The sequence below is a fragment of the Pagrus pagrus genome (assembly GCF_965226575.1).
Source record: "Pagrus pagrus genome assembly, chromosome: 21".
Lineage (NCBI taxonomy): Eukaryota > Metazoa > Chordata > Actinopteri > Spariformes > Sparidae > Pagrus > Pagrus pagrus.
In genome coordinates, this window is record NC_140208.1 from 23,731,790 (window position 1) to 23,748,233 (window position 16,444).

Genomic DNA, 16,444 nt, shown 5'->3' on the forward strand with positions numbered 1-16,444 from the left:
GTGCAGCTGTCCTCAGCACTGCTCCTTGACGAATGTGTTTTTGTGTGTGTAAAAGGAAAAAGATTGTGTGCGTGCACCTGCATGTGCTTATATCTGCCTGTGTACGAACCGGTGTGTGTGTGTGCGTGACAGGCGGTTCGATGTGCCATTGTGTTTTCCCTCAGGTTGTGTTTGATAGCAATGCATCAAAGACCTTGCCAGTGGTGTCTTCTAATGGGTTTTAGATTCAACTTTTATATTATTATGTAAATAGGTGACTCTTTGATGTAGTATCAGCGCAGTCATCACAGGGGCTGGAAGGCCCTTATCAAGACGACGTTGAGGGAACAAAAAATGTTGCACCTGAAAGTTAATTAAAAAGCCATAAAATAGTTGCTGCTCCTCTGTCTTGTTTGTTTGTCTGTCCGCCTGCTGGTCTGTCCCTCTCTCCCCCTCCGCTCCTCCTCTCCCCCTGTAGCCAGAGGATGAATGGTTTCATTACAGTGACAAGTTCTGAGGCAGTCTCTCACTTCTTCTGTTGGCTCCCTTTATTGCCAAACTATTTACATGCCAAGAGGAAGGGTTGTACTCTGGCTTGATGAAAAAGCGCTTGAATTTAGACTTTTAATTTGTATACCATTCATTATTCTCTAAGGCATCGAGAGGCAAACTTACTTATCCCCTTCTCAGCTTCAAGCTCCTCCCGGGCATCTCTCTCACAGAATGCTCAACTTTTCTTTCCTTTTGTTTTTTCAGCGACTTTCCCAAAAATTTACGTTCCGCTCCTTGTCATGTCCCGTCGTTCGGAAAAGAGGGCTAACTTCAGCCATCATAAGGAAGATTAAATATGGAGAGCAAAGGGAAATGAGAAAGTAAAGAGGCTTATGAATTAATGACTGGAGTTATTAGTGCTGTAATTAGATTTAGGGAATGGGCAGTGCTGCATGGTGAGATGTGGGGGGCTTGGCTGACTCCTTATCATTCACAGGATATCCTGTAAGTGTCAGGACAGTTGAGATGGAAAATTGAGCTCATCCACGCTTGTACGATACTACACGTCAGCTCCACTGCCCGCACTGCCGCACTGAGAGATGAATATGCAGAAAAGTCAGGCTGAAGTTACGCCAGAGAACGGTCGCTTAATGTCAGCAACCTGGAGATGGGTTTCAAGTGCTATGTACCATTTAATTTGGTGCCACATCAAAGTCACAGTGAAGAGAGGAGAATATGCAACATTTAATTGCTCCTTTTTGCTAGTTGTCATTACAAACATAAATTATACAGCCAATTCCAGCATCAAGTACCTTATTAAGCTATTATGTGTTATCCATTAAAGCCCATACTTTCACAGATATCCAACAGAAAACACTATCTGGGTGTAGATTAGTCTCTCTACCCTCACAGGGGACAATTAATTTTGCCTAACAACTTGTCCTCAACCAACAACATTCAGTTCTCCGTTTTAACCCTATACCTGCTGATCCTGTTTCCTGTTCGTCTGACGGCAGAACATCCACTTGGTGGCTCGCTGGCTGGGTACGTTAGAGAAACTCCTGGAGCAGCACGCGGAGGGAAGCAATGAGAACTTCAGGGTGTTCGTCAGCGCTGAGCCCTCCTCCACCCCTGAGGGCCACATCATCCCACAGGGCATCCTGGAGAACTCCATCAAGATCACCAATGAACCCCCAACTGGCATGCACGCCAACCTGCACAAGGCCCTGGACAACTTCAACCAGGTAATTCACCCAGAGGTGTGAAGTCATCCAAGAGGTCATCTTTTAATAATGACTCTTCAGTGGTGCAATGATTCAGAAAACACGGAAATAAGTTAGAATTTTCACATTTTGCTCTTCAACTTAAAATACATCAGCAAATACCCTGAATTATAATGAATTAAGCAGTTATGTGTCTTAAGGGAGCACTATGTTGTTTTGGGGCAGAAATGTTAAAGGAATAGTTCGCTCTAGAACAAATTTGGTTCTAGAGTGAACTATTCCTTTAATGAGAAGAGAAAGATCTTCATTGGCTTTTTTTTTTTTTTTTTTCTGCCTAAACAAACTAAATAATTAAACTCTCTTTGTGTTCATGACTGAATAAACAAACTGACCTTAAAGGACAACACAATTTATACTGCTTTACTTTGTTTATATGTGGCGGACCCTGCCACCTTTCGAGCTTCAAACAGTGTTCTGGGACCTTATTGTCCTCTGAGAACAGCTTGTTTATTCACTTATGGACAAATTACATATTTTTTGAGTTTGTATTATTACCTCAATAGTATTGTAAATATTAAAATTCTGAGTTTGAATTTCTTCTCCAAAACTACATAGTGTCTCTTTTAAAAAAAAAAAAAAAAAAAAGCTTTTGCTAACAAGTGTGTAAATGAGACTACAGAGGTTGTCAGGAGCATTAAACGTCATGACAGCGAACACGGAGGCTCATCTACTCACTAGTCCGTCTTTACAGGCCCACTTTAGTTACAAACTATTCTAACTCTGACTTTACAACTTGTAGATGGATCAGTTAATAGTAAAGTGTGTATAGAAAAGTATAGAAGGAAGCTTAGAGGCTCTTCTGATAGCATTTATGCTTCAAAAGTCATAAAGTGGTGTTCATCTGTGAAGGTTAAAACATGTACGTATCACAAACTCGTGTTTGTGCTACTTTATACTTGCACTCATGATTTATTTGACAAGTTACTTTGCAGACTCAGATTATTAGTGTTGATAGGCTATTACTTGTGTCATAACTAATCAGATTGTGTTGTGGGTGGGACATAGTGTGAGACCACAGAAGTGTGACTACTGACAAAGAATGCTGCATCAGAGCCAAAGTATTGTATTTGATTAAATTAATTTATTTTATCAACAGTCTGAAACAAAAAACACAGATACCTATAATTGGAAAAATGCTGAATATCGGCCTTGATAATCAGCCAGGCCAATGATCGGTCCAAAGTGTACAGCCCACTCTGCTGCCCCCTGGGCCAAAAGAAAATCAATTAATACATGTTTAAAACTAGCCTTAACTAAACCAAATATGATTTTAATATGCTGCCCAAGTCAATGCATAGTCATAATTATATTCCAGTGACAAATTACATTCGTTTTCTCATTTTCGTGTTTGCCATGAGTGGCAGTTGAGACGACACATGCCAATTTTCACTCCAGATTTCTCATCAAGTTGCCAATTTGCAGAAATGTGGGAGCTAGCAGATGGCGAGAGTCAACTTTCACTCACCCTGGAATTGCCTCTGACCCTCAGCGGACACATTTAGTACGTAGCACATGCTAACGTTAAACATTTGTGTGTTGACTGTCTGTGGGAATGGGGCGGAGATCACAACAAAGTCAATGTGCTACTTTTTGTGTTTGCTATCGGAGAGTGACCGGACAACATCAAGCTCGCTGACCGCCCCACAGCCCCTGTTGTTAGAATGGATCAGTGCGCTGCAGTGGACTTTCCCAGCTTTTCTCTACCTTATCAGTTCTCCTCTCTATCTAAGCCTCACCATTAGCTCACTGCCAATGCATCTCCCCCGCACCATTACCTGAGTGCTCGGCCTCCTCCCAGTCCATTCCCACAATCCTTAATTTGCCGATGTCTATCTGCCTGATAAGTGCAACGTGCTTGTGAGCCCCGCCTTATGCAGAGCCACTGGGAGGTCCACTGAAGTAAGGATGGGGGGAATATTCCAGTCATGTGTACTCAGTGAAAGCTAATCAATGTTAGGCTAACTCTCTGTAATAGCCCACCCGCGTGGCTAAAGCCAGCGCTAAGCCACAGAAATGACAGTTTCTTTCCTCTCGACCTTTTCACTGGGAGATACGTACAGCTCCATTGCTTATTTCCGTTCGCCTGTAAGCAGAGGAGTCTGGGTGGTCTACCGTTAACGTCTGGCCAAATGGTTTAGGTTTTTACTGAGATAACACTTGCGTAGCACTGTTGTGAAGTAAGCTGTTATAGATTTGCACTTGCCTGTTTGCTGAAACGGATCGATTCAGTTTATCTTTTAAATTTTCCAGTTATTCAGACCCACACATACACTGGTGCTAATCTTGAGCCTCTGTCTGTTCAGGTGTGTTTTTCAGTGCGCATGCATGCATATGTGTGTTTATGTGTCTCTCACTGTGCGATCTGACTGCGTCTCCCTCCAGTCTACAGGTCATGAATAGGGAGGCTATGCATCTCTTTCAGCTGTGTTGAGCAGAGGAGTACCGAGCAGAATATTAACTAAATAGGGTGTGTGTGTAAATGTGTGTATGTGTGTGTGGCAGTCAGACTTCACTGTATGTGCGTCGTAGGAGTCAGCTCCCTAGGGCACTGCACCAGGGGAAGTGAAAGGGCCTTCAGCGCATGACACATGCTGGAATAAAGAGAATTTAGCCTTCTTATTTCCATAGGGGTTATTGGCATGCTTATTTAACTGTCTCTCCCCCCAGAGATTACAATGCCATTTACTTCCAGTTTTTTTTATTGCCTGTCTGGAATAATGAGCCCAGGAGACGGGTGGAGGCTGAAAGCGCCTGACAAGTTGTGACAATTAAAAGGGAATCTCATCGTCGCGTTTATTGCAATCTAGTCATCTCATTGTGTGTCTGTTAGTGCGGCACAGTGGTGGGGACTTGACAAAATAAGACAGATCACAGGTCTGCCTGGCACAACTTTTTACCTGTATGACACCGACGTGGATCCGTCAATGCAGCTTAAGGGGTGTGTGCTCTAAATGGAGGTGTCACTATTCTCCAAACCCCCGATCTGATTTCATTTACATTTTAAAGGTCACAATTCAATTTGATTTTAGATTCACATATTTTTTTTCAGCACCGACAGATATGCCATTGCTAGAATATCCGTCTGGATTTATAAAGATCAACAGATCATTGGTTTAATGCCCTGACGAGTGGCATTTACATTTTCTTTGAAAAGATAGGGGTATTTTACAACACCTTGACTTATTCTGGTGGCTTTTTGCAGTTCAAGTATGGCAAGTTCAAATAATATTCACAAAAATATAATTTTCCAGATCAACAAAAAATGCTCCTGTTCTAAGATTCAACTTTTGATTTTGATGATTGGAATTGCAAACTCATTGCGATCAATCTCGTATTTGAAGATGTGACACCCGTACTTGTAAATGCGTAACTCTTTGTTTCTTTGTTTTCCAGGACACGCTGGAAATGTGTGCACGTGAGAATGAGTTCAAGAGCATTTTGTTCGCCCTGTGCTACTTCCATGCAGTGGTGGCGGAGAGGAGGAAGTTTGGTCCTCAGGGCTGGAACAGATCATACCCCTTTAACACCGGAGACCTCACCATTTCTATCAATGTCCTCTACAATTACCTGGAAGCCAATCCTAAGGTAGATGTTTTTCTGTTTTTCTTTTATTCCTGTGCAAAGGATTACAAAGAACACAGTTTGTAATCTTAATTGGAAATCTAAACACATGTGACCTCAGCTAAACACCGCAGGCCACCTTGCAGCAAAGCAACATCCCCTCTGTCTCTGAATCCCAGGTGCCGTTTGATGACCTGCGCTACCTGTTCGGAGAGATCATGTACGGGGGTCACATCACGGACGACTGGGACCGACGTCTGTGTCGGACCTACCTGGAGGAGTATATCAAGCCGGAGATGATGGAGGGGGAGCTCTACCTAGCACCTGGCTTCCCCTTGCCTGGAAACATGGACTACAACAGCTACCACCAGGTGAGACAGACAAGACAGGTCATTTCTAGCCTCAAGATTACGTGGAAAGTCAACTAAAGTCATTGCAGCAACATAAAGGCTACAACAGGAAAGAAAAAACAGTATAAAGGGTGAATGCTGGTAATAAATACAATGTAACCCATGCTTACAATGCAAGAAAATAGTGTGATTACTTTAGGTGTTTACCAGGGGCGACCAGGGGCCCCAAAGGGACTTATATGCGGTCTACAGCAGCTTAATGGTGGTTTAATATTGCAAAAATTGAATCATTATAATTAAAAGTTTTTTCACTATGTGCTGTGTACAGTGTGGAGTTCTACAATTCAATGCTAAATCAATAACAATAAAACTCTTCCCATATGGGTCCCTGGGACATAACAGATTGTCGTTTCAGTTATATAAATACTTCTCTGAGGTGGAGCTGCTCTGTGGGTGGAAAGAGTTTGCCAGCAAGTCTGACTGGCAAACTTGGATGTTAGCAAACGGAGATTACAAAGTCATCTAAGAGGGAAAGTTGAAAGGCAAGAAAGTCGAATCAAGTGGAGCCAGATGAGTCATGGAACACACAAAATGTTCATACATCCTTGAGAAAATGGTATGAAGACTACATTTTGTGCTAGCAGCCATCTATCTGTCCTCTATCCATTCATTGGCTGAACTGAAGTTGGGTGAGCCTAACGACTTAGAGTACATGCTTATGTTTGCTTCATGTATGCTTGATGTGTGTGTAGGGAACCGTATGAAACTGTACTCTTGGTCATGCTGTCACATCAGGATGTGTGTGCATTCATCTAGAGTTAGTTTTCATCAGTCAAAATCTATATGTGAATGTTTTTATCACGTCTTCTCTATATCCCTCCTACACACACAGTATCAAGGACAACAATACGTTGTTCTTGAGGTATTCTTAATGGTATTTTAGAGTTTGTCGCTGGAAAATGGTAAAAACAAACGTTGATGTGGGTTGAGTCACTAACCTGAAGCACCAGTTGTTTTCAAACAACAGTGGTGCCAGAAGTTCCTCAAAGGATGCTGATTGGTTCAACCGCTGTGTGAGAATAGCTTGAAGCCTGGCAAGAAGGATTTGCGAGTTCACTTCATCATGTGATCAGGCGAATCCAGCTGCCTCTGTAATTGAGTCACTACATCAGCCATCGCCGACACTGCCTATTTAATGAAGATGCACAAATAACATTTGGCTTTGCACCTCTCTGGTGTGAATGGGCTCCAACAGCTTGAACCATGCTGCCCCGGTAGTTAACCATTTCAAATGCTTAAAGTAAACAACATACATAAGCTCCATCCCCTGTGTTATCAGCATTAATAATGTTGACCTGACTTTGCTTTAAAGCACATTATACACAGTTTCTGACAGCTCCAGGCAGCATCAGGTTACTGCTTCACCTCATCTGTCATGTGTTATTTATCATTGAACACAAACCTTGATTGACGGGGTGAAATGTTAAATGAGGTAGGTAGTTGTGTCAAATGCTGTTGAAGGCTCACATGTTAAGTATCAGTCTCAGAAATGAATAGAAGCAAGGCCATGCATGGACTGGAGTGGTTGTTTTTAGGGGTTGGATTTTATTTAACACTGTTTTTAGAGCAGGAACCAACTTCACTCGTGTCCCTTAAGAAAAACTGACAACTGCCAATATTTATATGAAAAGGAGTAGAAAATGTGTTCTTGCAGACAGTCCAGATTTTCCCCACGAGGTCCCCAAGGAGGCAGAGGGAGTGGGGAGTACAACTTGTATTTAATTTTCCCTCAGTCTGGGTGCTGCTCAGCGGGCACATCCTGTCTGTCACAGTGGCTCCAGTGGGAAGGGCTGGAATGTTTTACATTTGGCTGTCACCACACAGCCAAGCTGAGAGCTGAGTGGTTGAGATTTGGCCCAAGATCAGGGGCTGTAAAGGCCTGTGGGTCCCCGGGGGTCTGTTAGGCCATCGCCTCACTCACAACCATCTGGAGCAAACGGTATTTTTAGGAGTGGAGACGGTTGGATAGGCACAAAGACGGAGGGTGATTCAGCAGTTTTGCTCCTCTTTCAACAATATACAGGTGTATGCAATCAGCAAAAGTTAGCCAGCAAATCAGAAGAGATCAAACAAGCCAACTACAAAGTGTTTCTGTATAAAAGGCCAATATATTTCCCATCAAAACTTTCATCAGGACATTATGATTAGAGGAGCGTTTTTTATTTAATGTAAGTGCCCCACAAAAACCCGCCTTTTTTCACTGGAGCTTCCACTTTCATCTGCACCAACTTAAAAGCATATTGATAGTCATTATGGACCAGCAGATGGAAAACGCCACATTTCCTTCCCCCTGTTATGGTCATTAACAGTCTGTCAATTGATCCTGAGTGTTTGAATCTCACCCAGAAATATCTCGTCATTCATATGGTTCCATTCTTTCCCTTTGTCAGCAGTACTTTAGAAGAAACACATGAGAGGGAAAACGGCTTTGGTGCTTTCTGGCAGGAAGCAGTTTGAGTTGTTAATCTTTATGGTGTTAATGTCAAATAATCTAAGGGTAAGTTAGGGTTAGTGTTTAACTATTATCTTGTTCAGGTCAAAAACCTGAAAAAAGAAGAAACACCATTGTGACCATGTGTCTCAGACAAGGTTTTCATAGAATTTCAAACTTTCTTAAAATCCTGAATTTGACATTGAAACAGAAATCAATAAATCTGCATTTAGATGTCTGATGACATAAAGGTTCAACACAGCTCTGACGTGGATTTCTTCTGCTGCAGTACATTGACGACACACTCCCCGCTGAGTCTCCCTACCTGTATGGCCTTCATCCCAATGCTGAAATTGGCTTCCTCACACAAACATCAGAAAAGCTCTTCCGCACGGTGCTGGAGATGCAGCCAAGAGACGGAGGAGGTGGTGAGGGCAGCGGGACAACGCGTGATGAAAAGGTAAAGAAGAATCTATAGAGTCTGAACCAATTTGAACAGACAAGTATGTACACTCTGCTCGTCTGTAGTGCCTCCGCTGCCTCACTTTGGTGGCAAGCTAACAGGTGAGTCTGACGATGAGTCGTCGTACTTTTGTAGGCTTACCCAGAAGTCAGCATCGCTCTGGTTCCCCCGAAAATGAGCCTTGAATTGTTGCAGTAAAATGGCTCAAACTGAATAATGTACAAGTTGTAAAGTCAGAGTTAGAATAGCTTGTAACTAAAGTGGGCCTGTAAAGAGGGACTAGTGAGTAGATGAGTCTGTGTTCACTGTGATGACGTTTAATGTCCCCGACAACCTCTGTAGTCTCATTTATACACTTGAAGGTGACTGCCGTTGCTTACAAGTGCTAACACTCTTATTTCAGGTATCAAACCAAAAACCCATTCAGACAACCCATTGACTTTAATATGAGGGAACCAGAGGTGACTTATTTCCAGGTTTTAGATTTCTTCCTAAATGAACCTTTCCCCCCTAGTTTCAACAGATGTTCGACAGCCCTATTGTACACTATATGACCAAAAGCATGTGGATAACTAAATGGAGTCTATGGACATTATGTACCACACCTGTATGAGATTGTTAATTCTCATTCCAAAATCACGCTGATTAATCTGCTGCAGTAACAGCCTCCACTCTTTCTGAGAGCACACTGTGGTGTGGTGAGAAGACCTGGTGTTCCAGTCCATCCTGAAGGTGTTGGATGGGTTGAGGTCAGGGTTCTGTGCAGGACTGTCAATGTTATAAATTCCCTTTGTGAGTAAGCAAATACACACTAGTAATATGTTAATTTGTTAAATATAATGTTGATTTAAATAGTTGAATAATTTCAGTTAGGCACCTTTTAGTTGAGTCTGTTCTGGGGCAGGCAGTTTACAGGGCAGCTATGTTTCTTACATTTCTGGGGTCCATATAGCAGAGGTGGGAATTGTGGAGTCATCAATTCGGCTGTATTTGAAACCGCATACTATACTGCTAGTGTGTACTGATTTGGCCAAAATGTAGTATGCAGTATGCAAACAAAAGCAAAATCTGCAGTATGCAAAAAGTTCCCGGATGTCGTACTGATTCGGAAAATATTTCCAGTATGCATCCGACCAGTCTACGCTGCCTACTGTTTCTCACAATGCAATGCACTGGAGCCTGGATCATGACGTCCTCGTCACGTACTCCGGAGCAGTACAGCATTTATGTTTGTTCACATAACAAGTACAGTGCATAGGCTACTTGACTATTGTGACGAAAGCTATAGCTACAATAGAAATCCAGGCTGTTGTACACATGAAATGAAAAAAAGTACTCTGTTAATTAAAACATTTTTTTAATTAATGTTTGGTGATTTTGGTACATACAGAGCTCCCCAGACAGCGCTATACTGTATACTGTCCACTACAAACATGAAGCTTCCCTCTAGCGTTTAATCTTCAAAGAGCAGCGGTTAAGATAACTGGCTTGCTGTCTCCCCCGGGACGACGACGCATGTTGGCCGGCCGAACACCTCTGGAGACGGGGCTGCTGCCTCTGAGACGAGCCGCTCCTTCCGGAGCTTCACTTCTCCGAAAACATCGAGGCAAATTACTAAACAGCCGTCATTTGAAAGCGTCGGCGCACAGCAGCTGCAGTCACTCAGCCTACAGACCGAGTCTGTGCATATAGCGGACCAGCCGCACTGAGCACACGCTATCCCTGATCGTCTCTTATTGCGGGGAGCGGCCGACAAAGTGAGTGAGTGGAACATGGCGATGCATGGTAGAGACTATCCCAGCCAGCTAACAGGCCATATGAGCCCCCCATCAGTGGCGCCAACAGAGCAGAGCTATCAGAGCAGCCAGGGTTCTCCTGTCCTACAGCCATCAGCCAATCTCAATATGAGCATCCCACTATATCAGTCACCCTGGTTAGGCTCTCAAGTAGTTAACAGCACCCCTCTGCCACTGCCATCCAACCTTCAGTTTGGACCAGCTAGACTGCTTCAACATGCGCCACAACTGTCTACGCTACCACTTACCACCTCGGCAGCATTAAAGCTTCAAGCAGCAACGACTCCTACACCAGGTAGTAGACAGGAGAACTACACACTGACCCAGTCTCTGCCATCAACTGTGACATCTACATGGGCACCGCCTCCCCCTACTACACTGAATGTGGCCATGCTGCAGCCTACTCCTCAAGCATCACAAGCAGTGAGTTATGCAAGTCCACAGATACCAGCTACATCTGGCTACCAGTCTAACCAGCCTTCTACACCGATGGTTAACAATGTACATGACAGAGTGCCACGAGCTGCACAGCTGCAATACCTGCCCATGCAGACAACACCATTGAATCCAGCATTAGTGCAGCAACACACTCCACTCATGTCTGCACAGCCAGTGTATCAACCACCCCAGATAGCAACAGCTCCATATTCTGCAACACAGTTACCTGTTACAGCTGCCACTCAGCCAGTTATCTAGCCCCACAGCCCTGCCATTCCCCTGGGGACAGTCTATCAGCCTCCATCAACCGTCTCTACACAGCCAATATACCAGTCGTCGCCACCGCCACCACAGAACCAACATCTGCAACTCTACCAGCCTCTGTCTGCCCCTTCAACTCAGCCAGCCTATCAACTGGTGTCTGCCCCCCCTGGTTTCACCCTGCAACAGCACGTGTCAGCTCTACAGGTTCAGTACAGCCCCCGGTCCCAGTATACACAAGGGTACCATACACCGCCCAGTCCCCCAGACAGCCAGTTCCAGTACCTGAACTGCCTAAGTTGGTACATGACAGTGAGAGAGAGTTCGCTGACTTTAAAATGGCGCTGGACCATCTGCTCAATCCGCACACTGAACTTTCTGAACATTACAAATACTGTGTGCTTATGGAACAGTTGGTCCTGGACGAAGCCAAGCTAATAGGACACATGAGGGACAACTTCGTGGAGCACCTGCAGGTTCAGGGGCACCTAAGCACCAGCAGCCTCAACCCATACAACCTCAGAGACCTCGCAGAGTGGCTCAAGGTGAAGGCAGAAGTTCAGAGACTGTCCGTAAAAATGGCACAGCGCCATCGAGCTGAAGGAGCATAGCCTGCCAAAAGAGACAGACCTGTCCCTACTCCCCGGCCTCGGACTCAGCCCGTCTCTGTGTATCACGGTGCAGACCAGTCCAAATCAGCTGAGATGCCTCGGCCAGCAGCTAAGCAACAAAGGTTTAAAAAGATGTGTCTCTTCTGCAAGAGTACTGAGCACTACTTGTCAGTGTCCAGACATTATCAACACAGGAAATTGAGAAGTGGATAGCAGATGGCAAGCGCTGTCGCAACTGTGGCCGTACTAACCACGACCAAGAAAGCTGCATTTTAAAGAAACCATGCAGTGAATGTCAGGAGATCCACCTGAGAGTACTGCATGATGTCACCAGGCCAGGCCCCTGTGTCTACCTCATCACACCCAAAGACTGCACCTCAGCTGCTAACTCTAGGCAAGGAGGGAAAGTATACCTCAAGGTGGTGCCAATTGTCATTAGTCATGGGACCAAATCACTCCAGACCTATGCAATCCTCGATGATGGGGCTGAACGCACTATAATACTTCCAGCTGCAGTTCGAGACCTGGGGCTCAGAGGCAGAACGGAGTCCCTTACCCTGTGGACTGTTCGTCAGGATGTTGTTCACCTCACTGGAGCACCAGTTGACTTCCATGTAGCCTCTCCAGCATCACCATCAGAACATCATCTGGTCGAGAGAGCCTACACAGCAGGTCGACTTACCCTGACAGAGCAATCCTACCTAATAGCAGCGCTCCAGGGACGCTACCGCCACCTGAGAGGGTTACAGCTGCAGAGCTTCAATAAGGTGCAACCACTACTGCTCATTGGTGCAGACTATACTCACCTGATCACTGCCACAGAACCTGTGAGGTTTGGCCCAAAGGGAGGACCTGGAGCTATCCGTACAGCACTCGGCTAGACGCTCCAGGGCGCAGATGGTTCACAGTCCCCTGCTACCTCATGCTACTACACCGCCTTCAAGCCAACACCAGATGACATCTACCAACACGTCAAACGCCTATGGCAGCTTGATGCGCTTCCATTCCGTAGTGAGCGGTTAGCAGTGCGGTCTCGCCTGGACCAGGAAGCCGTGGGCGTCTTGGAAGAACGCACTAAGAGAGTGAAGGTTGGTGACACACTTCGCTACGCCACACCTCTGCTTCGGGTAAAGGGTGCGCCACCACTGAAAGCAGATGTTGAAGCAGTGATGCCAAAGCTACGCAGTACAGAGAGATGACTACTTAAAGACCCTGTCAAAGCTAAAATATATGAAGCAGAGATCCAGAAGCTTATAGATGGTGGGTGTGTCACAAAGCTCCAGGTGGGAGAGGGAAACAGCTCCAGTGAGTCATGTTCATACCTCACCACCTCGTCCATCACAATGGCAAACATCGCCTGGTCTTTGACTGCTCCTTTAATCATGGTGGTCTCTCTCTCAACGAGCAGCTGCTCCCGGGTCTAACCCTCGGACCATCTCTCATTGGAGTCCTCCTGCGGTTCCGCCAGCACGCTGTCGCCATCAGTGGAGACATCCGAGCCATGTTCCACCAGGTTCGGCTTCTACCTGAGGACCGGCCATTGCTGATGTTTGTTTGGAGAAACAACCTGATGTCTACCAATGGCAAGTTTTGCCATTTGGTACCACGAGCAGCCCGTGTTGTGCAACATTTGCTCTGCAAAAACATGGCAAAGAAAGTGCTGCAGGAAATGAAGACGTCCTGCAGTCCATCGAACAGTCTTTCTACGTTGACAATTGTCTTCAGAGCCTGTCAACGACTGAGTGCGACAATGTCTGGCCTCAGGAGGATTTGAGATTCGACAGTGGGCAGGTAACTTCTCATCTGATGTCTCCCATTTGCCTTCCAGTGCAGGATCTGAAAGCACGGAAAAGTGGCTGGCTGAGAAGAGTAACGAGCCACAGGAGCCGGCCCTTAGTCTCTGCGGGTATTGTCCATCTGACCGGCTCGGTTACAAGCCGAAACCTCCCGAGAGTGAGACCCCTACTATGCGATACATATATAAGGTGCTCGCCCGCCAGTACGACAGTAGATGGGCCAAGATCCTTGTCCAGAGACTGTGGGCAAAGAAGAGGAGCTGGGACTACCCGAACCTCCCTCCTGACATCCTCCAGGCCTGGTCCAGCTGGGAGAGAGAACTCCCCGAGCTGGCCAATATCTCCATCCCTCGAACCTATGCACCATTGGCGCTTGCTACTGACACCACAGAGTACACTCTCCATGTCTTCTGTGACTCCTCTGAGCAAGCATACAGTTCAGTGGCATACCTCAACACAACAAGTGATGACACTGTCCATGTCTCATTCGTCATGGCAAGGTCTAGGGTGGCCCCAAAACGCCAGCAGTCAATGCCACGGTTAGAACTCTGTGCAGCGCTGACAGGAGCCCGCTGTCCTCCCTCATTCACGAAGAGCTCACCTTGTGTATTGTCCAGACCTTCTTATGGACTGACTCCACGACAGTTCTTACCTGGCTGACATCTCAATCGTGTAGGTTCAAGGTCTTCGTGGAAACCCGGGTCTCTGGGATCCAGGAATTGACTGCCTCGCACACCTGGGGGTTTGTGTATACAGCTAACAATCCAGCTGACGATCTCACACGTGGCAAGACTTTAGCTGAGCTGGCAGCACCAAGTCGTTGGATCCAGGGACCAGCATTCCTTCGACGTCCACCGGATGAATGCTGGAGAGAGCTGGTCAAGGCTACTCGGCAGTCTCTTCATGGGGCGGCGGCCGACCCTGCTTCGCCTCTGTGTGACCTTCGAGATGCAGAAGTCCACCTGCTGAAGACCAGCCAAGCAGACTGCTTCTCTGAAGAAGTCAGATGCCTCAGAGCCGGCAAGCCCATGCCCCCTTGCAGTAGGCTGAGTACACTCGCTCCAGAATTAGACCCCACAATGGGTCTTATACGGGTTGGAGGACGCCTGCGCCGTTTAGGCAGCTCTAGCCCCACTGACATTCACCAGAGACTGTTGGATCCACATCATGCAGTTACCACGCTCCTCATTAAAGAGATGGATGCTCAACTACACCACCCCGGGCCTGATAGGGTGTTTGCGGAGATGAGGCGTTATTACTGGATTCTGCGGGGAAGGCAGGCTATTAAGAAGTATCAAAGAGCTTGCGCTGGTTGTATGAAGTGGAGAGGGAAGCCAGTGGTGCCAATATGGCAGACCTGCCCTCTGTGGCTGCTCAAGCCTCCATTCTTCTCAACCAGCATGGACTGCTTCGGGCCGTACATGGTCAAGGCTGGGAGGCGAAGTGAAAAGCGCTGGGGGATTATTTTTAAATGTCTCACGACGCGGTGTATACATCTGGATCTGCTCACCAGCCTCAACACAGATGCTTTCCTCCTAGCACTGAGGCGGTTCATCGTGCGGAGAGGCACCCCCTTTGAGGTCCTCTCTGACCAGGAGACTAACTTACGAGGGGCAGATAAGGAGCTGAAGGAGGCCTTTACAGCGATGGAGTTGCAGGAGAGGCTTGGATTAAGTTCTGTTTTTAACCCACCAGCATCTCCCCACTTTGGTGGTGTCTGGGAGCATGAAATTCAATCAGTCAAGAAATCCCTGCAAGTGGTTATAGGTGCACAAGTGCTCCAAGAAGAGGTTCTGCTTAAACTCCTCGAGGTGGAAGGCATCCTCAATGCCAAGCCTTTAGGATATGTATCTTCGGATGTGGCCGATCCAAACCCAGTGACGCCTAGCATGTTGTTGATGGGGCGGCAGGATGCCTCTCTCCCACAAGTCACCTATGCTCCTGACACCCTCACCAGGAGGCGCTGGCGTCATTGCCAGATGATGGCGGACCACTTCTGGACACAGTTCATCAGAAACTACTTACCCACTCTTCAAACCTGCCAGAGGTGGCGCCAACACGCAGATCGTCTCCTCCTGGACACAGTTGTGATGATTGTTGATCCTCGGCTTCCACGTGCTCACTGGCCAATTGGGAGGGTGGTCAAGCTGAAGGTGGCAAGGGTGGCAAGTGGTGATAGATGTATACGAGCAGCTGAGGTCAGAGTTGGCGAGAGAACTTGCCTGAGACCGGTGGCTCGGCTGGTCCAGCTGTCAGCTCTTCCTGAAGATAATCCTGGTTAAAGGACTCTTGTTGTAGAAATGTATGTTTGTTTCAAAATAGCCATGCTATTTAGGGGGCAGCTGTTATAAATTCCCTTTGTGAGTAAGCAAATACACACTAGTAATATGTTAATTTGTTAAATATAATGTTGATTTAAATAGTTGAATAATTTCAGTCAGGCACCTTTTTAGTTGAGTCTGTTCTGGGTCAGGCAGTTTACAGGGCAGCTATGTTTCTTACGTTTCTGGGGTCCATATAGAGTCAGCGTGTTGAACAATGTGTGTACTGACCTGCTGCTGAAAAGTTTCACATAAAAGAAGTCGGAAACGTCAAAACGGTGTCCTTATTCCCTAACCGGAGTACGATCACGGGTGAAGTGTTCCCAGCCCAACAGTTTCTCCCCATGGTTCTTTAATAGTCAAGTTCTTTATTGACCTGGCTTTGTGCGCAGGGGACTTGATATTGTTGTTGAAACAGAAACTGTTGCCACACAATCTGAAACATTATATAATATATCATTGTATGCTGTAGCATAAAAATTCCACTTAATTCAAAGTACAGGTCCGAGCAAAAACTGGGATCAGCCGAATGGACGAAGTATGACAAAGAATAGTGCTGTAACTAATTACAATATCCACTGTTTATTTTCTCAGTTAATTAA

General features: G+C 46.0%; 1 protein-coding gene across 4 annotated transcripts in view; it reads left to right on the forward strand.

Moving 5' to 3' along the window:
- The window catches only part of dnah9 (dynein, axonemal, heavy chain 9), a 194,386-nt gene that overhangs the window by 167,319 nt on the left and 10,623 nt on the right, over positions 1-16,444 (forward strand). For all 4 annotated transcript variants that reach the window (XM_084343186.1, XM_084343187.1, XM_084343188.1 and 1 more), the window contains 4 exons: positions 1,488-1,715; positions 5,148-5,339; positions 5,495-5,686; positions 8,446-8,616. In XM_084343186.1, coding sequence (XP_084199312.1) covers positions 1,488-1,715; positions 5,148-5,339; positions 5,495-5,686; positions 8,446-8,616 — 783 coding nt within the window. The remainder of the gene's footprint in view (positions 1-1,487; positions 1,716-5,147; positions 5,340-5,494; positions 5,687-8,445; positions 8,617-16,444) is intronic.